Below are 10,645 nucleotides of genomic sequence, written 5' to 3'. Positions count from 1 at the left end.
CTTTTAATGGTTTCTATATCAATTTACTTTTAATAGTGATATTTTGTTTGTGCCACCATTTTAGTAATTCTCAGGTGCACAAATTGAACTGTCACTAGAAGTTAAAGTACCGATGATTGTCACACACACACTAGGTGTGGTGAAATGATTCTCTGCATTTGACCAGCCACCCTTGACCACCCCCTGGGATGTGAGGGGAGCAGTGAGCAGCAGCGGTGCTGTGCCCAGGAATAATTTTTGATGTTTTAACCCCCAGTTCCGACACTTTATGCTGAGTGCCAAGCAGGGAGGTAATGGGGCCCGTTTTTATAGTCTATGCCAGGGGTCTCAGACACGTGGCCCCCACCTTAATATGAAAGTTTAATGTTAGTGTGGCCCGCAAGTTTTATAAGAATGGCGCTTGACAGTGTTGCGCTATTTGCGTCCAAAAGGGCTCTTTCAACGTTCTGGTTTGCCTACCCCTGCATTAGTGGAAAAGCGGCAAATGAGTGAAAGTGACGGAGACGTTGCCATGGAGACGAGGGGTTTCTTACGTGCCGGGCTGCAGTCACACTATTCTCCGTGCGCCGGCTAAATACAAATAGATTCCACAACCCCAAACATGTCTTTTTCAAGCAAATACAATTCCAGGAAAAGTGGGAGCTGCAATATTTCTTTGTTGAGCACAGGTGGACCCGACCTGTCTTATTTGCACAGAGAAAGTTGTGGTGCACAAGGAATACAATTTGAAACGTCATAACTAGACATGCTGAGGAGTACGCAACAATTTTTTTGAAGAAATATTTTCTCCCGGCCCAGCCTCACCCAGACTCTGCGTCCAGTGGCCCCCAGGTAAAGTGAGTTTGAGACCCCTGGTCGATGGTAAGACTCGGCCGGGGTTTGAACTCATTAATTCTCAGGTACACAAAACAAACTGGCACTATAAGCATGCGCCGTCTTGGTCAGTGCAGAGCGGGTCAAGACACAAACATCTGAACAAAAACGTGTCGGGTTGTCCTGGAAAGACCGAGCAGATACACTTTATACACTTTCTCTGCTGGGACTTTCATCCACTCAAGCACAGCAAGTACAGTACCTGGCGTCCTTGAGTGCCTTCAAGAAATGACACCCAGCGACTTTGTAAGGAATAACGCTTTTAATAATGGAAAAATACCTAACACGCTATACAAGCTAGATAGTTAACAAAAGGCAAGAAAATACATGAGACCAATCTACATTGTTTTGTACAGGTAACTTGAAAAAGGTGAACACATTCAGAAGAGAAATTGCATCATAACTTAGGTGGCTTAAAAAAGACAATGATAGAACACAAGTTATCATATAAAAGAAGAGCCCTAAGTAAGTCTCGCCGTGCATACTTTCATTGAAACATGGATACGTCCTGTGGGTTTGATGTTTTCTTGGAAACATGACGGACATTTCCAAAGTTCACTGGACGTGAACACTCGTTAAGGCTGTGGTGGCGGCAAGCAGGCGCTAGTCTGCTTCCAGTCTTGGCGTTTTTTTCTTTTTGAAGCAGACAGAAAAAGCTAGCGTCCAGTCATAAAAACATTTTCACTAAGAGCAAGACGATGGCTGTCAATCTGATTGATGAATCTTCTGCATGGTGACATTAACAGCAGAATAAATTAGCTATGAAAAGAAAAGTGGAAAGCCTACAAAACAGAGAACAACTCATTTTGCAAGCACTTATTCAGAAGCAGAAAATGTTGTCGGTTAAAAGGAGCTAGGAACCTTAAAAAAAAATAAAAAAAGTATAAACTAATTCAACTTTTGTATTACATAGTGATTTGTTATTAAAGCTATACAAGGCAGTGTCAGATTGTTGCTTTTTACTGTTTTTAGGAGAATTTCTGACAACAAAAAGCCCTGAAAAGGTTTCATGTTAGTACCAAGCTGCAAAGTAGCATCGGGGTTACAACTCTGTGTTTGTCAAGAAGTTAAAGTATGAAGATCACATTCTGAGAAAGTCTCCTTGAGTACATGACGCTACATTCTGTCTGGGAGGACTTGACAAGAAAACACCAGGTGGTCAGCGGGCCACAAAGTTTGCAGGATGAGAACACGCCACCTCCTGAAGTTCAGTGGTTACAACAAAATGACCCAAAAGGTGCCCTCATAAAAACTGAATTGGCAGCTCAGGAATAAACAAGTCAAGGCATCGGCGTTGTGGACAATCATTGAGCTGATTCAAATGTGGCAGGACAGTCGATGGTCCCACACGTGAGGGGGGGGTTGGATATTTCACACGGACGTCTCGGACTGCAGCCGCATGACAAACTTGTGGCTCTTGGGGTCGATGAACTCCTCGCTGAGGCGCAGGAAGGGGAGGGGCGTGACCGTGACCACCAGTGAAAAGTCCATCCGCCGCAGGGAAAAGACGAGACCTTGGCGCAGGGCGGAGGTCACCGGCTCCTCGCTCACCAGGGTCCACTGCCGCCCCCTGCCGTTGTGCTGCTGGTACTGCATGGTGGGCCCCGGGCTGAGGTAACGCTCCAGGAAAGCCTGAACAGGAAGACGTTTGACAAACTTTATGGAATGCAGCAGTAAGATTGTGTGAATGCTGAAAAGCCACAGAAACATGGAAGTGAGGACTATAAACCGTATGACAGCCGGGGTCTCAAACACAAGGCCTGCGGGCCAATTGCGGCCCACAAAACTTTATTTTGTGGCCCGCACCTAATATGACAGTTTAATGTGGGTGCGGCCCGCAAGTTTTATATGAATAGCACTTTACAGCGTCATACTGGTATGCCCTTTATTTTTCCCGGGTGACTCCCAATTTAGAGAGCTCCTACGGGATATTCTCCCAAATTTTACATGGACAGCAGTAATAAGGCGGCAATGTGGGGGAACTGCCTTTACTGAGCCCTACAAGCTAACAGACAGCGTGCCACCCCAGCTACAGGATGCATGTGACAGTTGCAGGCGGAATAAGAGACTACAAGACATAGTTGATCAACAAACATACAGGTCACACTGAGGGTGGCCCTATAAACAACTTTATCACTGTTAAAAATATGCGCCACACTGTGAACCCGCACCAAACAAGAATGACAAACACATTTTGGGAGAACATCCGCACCTTAACACAACAGAACCAATACCCATAATCCCATGCAGCCCCACTCTGCCGGGCTACAATATACACCCCCACCCCCTCTACCTACACAGTGGCCTAGTGGTTAGAGTGTCCACCCTGGGATCGGTAGATTGGGAGTCATACTAAAGACTATAAAAAAATGGGAGCCATTACCTCCCTGCTTGGCACTCAGCATCAAAGGATGGAATTGGGGGTTAAATCATTCACGAATCCCTCTATTTGCAAAATTGTGGATTTCAGAACATTTCGATCAAGCCAAATACACCTGCGTGTGCGAACCATTTCTCTGCGTACGAATGCTTCATTTAGTCATTTATTTTGTGTCACGCCTGCAGGCAAAAAAGCAGGATGCGAATTTGGAAAGGCAAAGCCCTCCGTGTCACTTCCTGTTGCTTCAGCGTGTGTGCCTTCTGTCTTTGTCTTGTCTTTTGCTAACTCAATATGAATCCCAAAAGGACAAGACCAGTGTGGAATAAAGGTGAGAATCACTAAAAAAAATATATATATTAGAGAGGACACAAGTATGGAAGAATCGACAAAGCAGCCAGTTGTAATTGTCATAAGAAGGAACTTTTCTGGAAAAACATGCCAAAGCAGACTTATTTCACAGCAGAGAGACGCTCTTCTTGTTCAGATGTGACTCTTTGAAGACACACAAGACCCTCCCACCCACTCCCGTTGTCTGTGTTGCTTTCTAGCCAGCTTCTCTTTTGCCAATCTTAAGTTTCAGTTTCAGTTATTTCAAACATGCATACAATTATGGCTGGGAGATATATCGCAGAAAATGACAATATCGTGATAATAGAGTATACTTTCTCACGCACTTGTTTTTAGCTGCGGTTTCATTACACTACAGGCTCTTCTCACTCTTTAACGCCTCTCCTTCTCACATACTGTCACCTCACATACTGTCACCTCACACGTCACATACTGTCAGGTCATACGTCACATACTGTCACCTCACACTTCACATACTGTCACCTCACACGTCACACCTCACATACTGTCACCTCACACGTCACATACTGTCAGGTCATACGTCACATACTGTCACCTCACACGTCACATACTGTCACCTCACACGTCACATACTGTCACCTCACACCTCACATACTGTCACCTCACACGTCACATACTGTCACCTCACACGTCACATACTGTCACCTCACACCTCACATACTGTCACCTCACACGTCACATACTGTCACCTCACATACTGTCACCTCACACGTCACATACTGTCACCTCACACCTCACATACTGTCACCTCACACGTCACATACTGTCACCTCACACCTCACATACTGTCACCTCACACGTCACATACTGTCACCTCATTCCTTACATACTGTTACCTCACACGTCACATACTGTCACCTCACACGTCACATACTGTCACCTCACACCTCACATACTGTCACCTCACACGTCACATACTGTCACCTCACACGTCACATACTGTCACCTCACACGTCACATACTGTCACCTCACATACTGTCACCTCACACGTCACATACTGTCACCTCATTCCTTACATACTGTCACCTCACACGTCACATACTGTCACCTCACACGTCACATACTGTCACCTCACACCTCACATACTGTCACCTCACACGTCACATACTGTCACCTCACACGTCATATACTGTCACCTCACACCTCACATACTGTCACCTCACACGTCACATACTGTCACCTCACACCTCACATACTGTCACCTCACACGTCACATACTGTCACCTCACACCTCACATACTGTCACCTCACACGTCACATACTGTCACCTCATTCCTTACATACTGTTACCTCACACGTCACATACTGTCACCTCACACGTCACATACTGTCACCTCACACCTCACATACTGTCACCTTACACGTCACATACTGTCACCTCACACGTCACATACTGTCACCTCACACGTCACATACTGTCACCTCACATACTGTCACCTCACACGTCACATACTGTCACCTCACACCTCACATACTGTCACCTCACACGTCACATACTGTCACCTCACACGTCACATACTGTCACCTCACACGTCACATACTGTCACCTCATACGTCACATACTGTCACCTCACACGTCACATACTGTCACCTCACACGTCACATACTGTCACCTCACACGTCACATACTGTCACCTCACACGTCACATACTGTCACCTCACACGTCACATACTGTCACCTCACACGTCACATACTGTCACCTCACACGTCACATACTGTCGCCTCATACCTCACATACTGTCACCTCACACGTCACATACTGTCGCCTCATACCTCACATACTGTCCCCTCACACGTCACATACTGTCAACTCACACCTCACATACTGTCACCTCATACGTCACATACTGTCACCTCACACCTCACATACTGTCACCTCATACGTCACATACTGTCACCTCACACCTCACATACTGTCACCTCACACGTCACATATGTATACGCCCTCTGAGCAAGGGCAACGTTAGCTGTGATGCTAGCAGAGGCGTGCGAGTGGTAATATGAGAGAAAGAAGGTGCAAATGAAGGAAAATTTAATTCCCAAGAAAAACAGCAGGGGGTCCATCGTCTGGCGGTGGTTTGGCTTCAAGTGGGAATATGTCAAACAGACAACGGTAATTTGTCAAGTGTGGGGCAAAGGTGTTGCTACAAAAAGTAGCCTTACTGTTAATATGTAGCATCATTTAAAACGTCACCTGCTAGGGAGTGAAGAGTGCTTACTCCGCATGTCAACATTTCCGTTCGCCTACACCATCAAAATGCAGAGGCAAACATTTCCAGATCAACACCGTATGAAAAAAGATAATTTAATAACGTCCGTGGTAAGCTACCACATAGCGAAGGAAGAACACTATTTGATTTCCTCTTATGCAGCTCATTTTTATTTGACTCTTAAAATGTCTCTGACATTCTTGCACTTTCTGTTTTGGAAATGACATGAATGTTTGTGCCACTGCTTAATAACTGTTTAATAAATACACTTTTGGCTGTGATTTCCCTCTCTGCATGAAAGTTTAAAAGTAGCATATATGAATGCAGTATGAAGAAGAATGTTTGAAAGTAGACACATAGAATCTTCATACTGCTGTCATTATATGCATCAAGTGTTCATTCAAGGCTAAGACAAAATATGGAGATATATATGGTGTCTCGTGTTATGGTCTAAAAAATAGAGATATTAAAAAAGGCCATATGGCCCAGCCCTACATACAATACAATGTACTTCATCACATATTTCCAGTTGTTTCATTACAGCACGTCCGAAAAGAAGTAGGAAGAAGCTGAGCTTTTCATGCCGTGGCAATTTTATCCTATTTCCTTGTTCTATGTAACATAACAGTGAAAAAATAAATAATAAATAAATAGTATACCATAGTAAGTCAACAAATATTAAATACATAAATATTTGTCCCAATAAAAGAATAAAAATAAATAAATACCGGTAAGTAAAAAAAGGATTCAAGGTAGTCAACATAATTCTTGTTCTGTGTCCTTTGTAAACATTTGTAGTTTGAACAGTCTCTTAAAAGTGAATCATATTGGTGCTTTGTTTGATTCATTTACTTAATCCATTCCGTTAGCGCTTATTAGAACAATTTCGCTAATACTTGATTTATATTCAGATCAAAACATGTAAATTAAGTATTGTTAGCGGCTTTTGGATGTTTTCTTTGAAGGGCTTTGTGGGCGCATCCGAGGACTCTTATTAGCTGCATTGTTGGCCACCTCGTACTTGCCATATTTTACACATTATAATGCATTACAAAAACATATGTGTTCTAGTCTAACATAAGGATTGTGAAGGACAGGCAAAATTCCCCCCCCAAAAATGTGGTTCCCATTTATTCGGAAAAAGTTTGATGTGTTGAAGCGTGATGTTTTTTTACATGTTTGCATAAAATAGCGTGCAAAAATGTCATCCTTTGAAGCACCAAATGATCAACACTAAGACCTCAGGGGAAGTTTACGACACAAGTAGGAGAAAAGGAGCGCTTGATTTGCTCGACCTCTCCCACCAACAGAGCAGTACGGGTAATCTCCCCACCCTTCCTCAATTTAGTGGATTTTTAATTCTTTAAATGTAAATTTAATATGTGTACATATGCCAATATATTAATACTAACTATACCAAATAATATATTACTAGAAGCATTCATAATTGTAAATTGTGGAAATTACATTTCATTAGAACTATAGGACATATTTGTGTTTATTTGTTTGCATTTTAAGCCCCACTTAACTTGTTTTGCCAGAAGACCAAATTTCCCTTGATGACTAGCGCATATAGCGTCACACTGACAAAACTTTTCGTTTCTTTGGTTGTTTTATACCTTCGGCCATGTCATCAGTAATCGCACATAGGCATTCTTCTTTTTTTGGCGGCACTAAGGCATTTTTACATTGACTTTCATCTTATTAACAAATGGGGAAAGGGGGAGTGACGTTTGCCGTAAACCAAATCAGCAAATTTGTGTAGTTTTTTGTGTGGAAATGTTCCTGCCACCCTCCTCAAAGTAGCTTAGTGCCAGTAAAAGCGATGCAGACCCCTCAGGCCATGACTGAGATGTAACTCAACGAGTTGTATCCATGTTTTTATCTATTTATCATGCTCTTTTAGGTTGAATGCCTCCAAGCAGCATTACGCTCTAACAGTTTGTAGGTGTTAGCTGTTCTCCATGTACAGACTGAATTTGGCAAAAGAGCTCTTGGCACTGCTGCCCCTGTGGCATGGAATACATTGCAGACTAAACTGAAACTCACTGAACTACTTCCATTTGGAGCCTAGCATTCTGTCCTCAGGGACAAACAGTGAGAGACGTTTGCAGTGCCCGTGTTTTTAAAAAGGTGTAAATCTTTATTGTTTCACAGTTCTCTTTTATGTATTTTAAAATGTATGTCTGAACGTATTACTTTTGTGAAACTGCTCTGTGACATGTACTCTTGACCTCTTGGCCAGGTCACCCTTGTGAAAGAGATCTTGATCTCAATGGGTTTCTTATCTGGTTAAATAAAGGTTCTATGTATTGTCCCAAAAGGTATGAACATATTTGATGAAGGTTGAACAGTTATTCAGTGCTGCTTTAATAGAAATACACATTTTCATCCAATGAAATACTAACACAACTATTAAATTATTAAACATGATGCATGAAATAATATCCCTTTATCCATCCATCCATCCATCCCTTTTCTATCGCTTGTCCCTTATGGAGTCGCGGGGGGTGCTAAAGCCTATCCCAGCTGCACACGGGTGGAAGGCAGGGTACACCCCGGACAATTCGCCACCCTTGGCACTCAGCATCAAGGGTTAGAAATGGGGGTTAAATCATCAAAAATTATTCCCAGGCGTGGCCACTGCTGCTGCTCACTGCTCCCCTCACCTCCAAGGGGGTGATCGTGATTTTATGCTTCAATTTTTTCTTTACCCCCCCCGTTGGGGGCCGGCATGGCGTAGTGGGTAGAGTGGCCGTGCCAAAAACCTGAGGGTTGCAGGTTCGCTTCTCACCTATTGACATCCAAATCGCTGCCGTTGTGTCCTTGGGCAGGACACTTCACCCTTTCCCCCGCTGCCGCTCACACTGGTGAATGAATGATGAATGAATGATAGGTGGTGGTCGGAGGGGCCGTAGGTGCAAACTGGCAGCCACGCTTCCGTCAGTCTACCCCAGGGCAGCTGTGGCTACTGATGTAGCTTACCACCACCATCGTGTGAATGAATGATGGCTTCTCACTTCTCTGTGAGCGCTTTGAGTATCTAATAATAGGAAAGCGCGATATAAATCTAATCCATTATTATTATTATTATTATTATTATGATCGGTCAAATCCAGAGAATAATTTCTCCACATCTAGTGTGTCTGTGACATCATTGCTACTTTAACTTTAACTTAATACAAATAAAATATTTATAAACTACATATTGAAATATACTTATTAAAAAACTCTTATCAAATAAATGGCAAACATGGATATTTTGTACGCACTGTGTAACATTTTCCATACATATACAGGCATTTGTAATTTTTATGCTTTCATTTTTTCTTTACCCCCCATTGAAAAAAGGTATAATGAATCATTGACTTATGTATGTAATAAGTATGTTGCTACAATTTGAAGCGCTTTGAGTGTCTAGAAAAGCGCCATATGAATGTAATCCATTATTATTATTATTAATTGTCACGCACATATGCTGGTTTATTGAAAAGGTCATTAGAGCCCCCTGGTATTACTTTCCTGAACAAAACAATGCTTAAAAGCCACTCTTAGAAGGAATAAAGAATTTTCTTAGTTTTGTAGAGTAACTGACACATAGGATGAACTTTTTCCACGTTTATAAATGTGCCTCTGTGTGTGGTTTGGGACGGCAGGAAGCCCACCTTGGGTGCCATGTTGTGCGTGATGCAGAACTGCAGGTGAGTGAGGATGCTCTCCATGCTGTGAAAGGCCTGCTGGCGTGTGGTCCTCAGGTACTTCTGCATGGCCCGCGCCATTGGGGCAAAGATGGCTTGCGCCGCCTCCCGGGGGTCCATCACTTCGCGGGGGTGCTTGGGGGAGGAGGCCACCTCCTCCTCATGGAGACGCTTGATGTGCGTGAAGGCCTCTTCTACCGCCACCACCAACCTGGAAGGTGACCGGCCAGAAGGTTACTTACACTGGTCTTTTTCTTAAAGGGGACCATTATCACCAAACCTATGCAAGCGTCAATATATAACTTGATGTTGCAGAAAAAAGACCATGTATTTTTTTTAACCGATTTCCAAACTCTAAATGGGTGAATTTTGCCAAATTAAACGCCTTTCTGTTTATCGGTCTTTTAGCGATGACGTCACCGAGGTAACACAGCCGCCATATTCATTTTCACATTACAAACACCGGGTCTCAGCTCTGTTATTTTCCGTTTTTTTGACTATTTTTTGGAACCTTGGAGACATCATGCCTGGTGGGTGTGTTGTCGGAGGGTGTAACAACACTAACAGGGAGGGATTCAAGTTGCACCACTGGCAAGAAATCTGCCGCCAAACCCCCATTGAATATACCAGAGTGTCTTCACATTTGACCGGCGATGCTAAGACAGACATGGCACAGAGATGTATGGATAACCTGCAGATGCATTTGCAACCATTAAGTCAACCAAATCACAAAGGTGAGTTTTGTTGATGTTGTTGACTTATGTGCTAATCAGACATATTTGGTCACGGCATGACTGCCAGCTAATCGATGCTAACATGCTACACTAATCGATGCTAACATGCTATTTACGCTAGCTGTATGTATATTTGAAACTAGATACCTACATTTAATGCGAAACAAACACTTACCAATCGACGGATTTAAGTTGCTCCAGTGTCACAAGATGCGAAAGTCCTGATCGTTTGGTCCGCACATTTTACCGGCGATGCTAATAAGGCAGCCATGCTATGGGCCACTTCATTAGGTACACCCATGCTATGGCCAAATAGCGTCAACAGCTTCAATTTCTTCTTCAATTTCGTTTTCGCTATCTGCCTCCATACTCCGACCAT

General features: G+C 43.3%; 1 protein-coding gene across 1 annotated transcript in view; it reads right to left on the bottom strand.

Moving 5' to 3' along the window:
* Nucleotides 1-1,113: 1,113 nt before the first annotated feature.
* Nucleotides 1,114-10,645, bottom strand: part of vangl2 (VANGL planar cell polarity protein 2) — a 50,522-nt gene continuing 40,990 nt past the window's right edge. Inside the window, exons 7-8 of the mRNA XM_061919582.1 lie at nt 9,500-9,743; nt 1,114-2,505 (exon numbers count right to left, since the gene is read on the bottom strand). Coding sequence (XP_061775566.1) covers nt 2,245-2,505; nt 9,500-9,743 — 505 coding nt within the window. The 3' untranslated portion in view covers nt 1,114-2,244. The remainder of the gene's footprint in view (nt 2,506-9,499; nt 9,744-10,645) is intronic.

The sequence above is a fragment of the Nerophis ophidion genome, linkage group LG14 (genome assembly GCF_033978795.1).
Source record: "Nerophis ophidion isolate RoL-2023_Sa linkage group LG14, RoL_Noph_v1.0, whole genome shotgun sequence".
Lineage (NCBI taxonomy): Eukaryota > Metazoa > Chordata > Actinopteri > Syngnathiformes > Syngnathidae > Nerophis > Nerophis ophidion.
The sequence above is the reverse complement of the archived record's forward strand: the minus strand, read 5'-3'. Positions and strand labels throughout refer to the sequence as shown.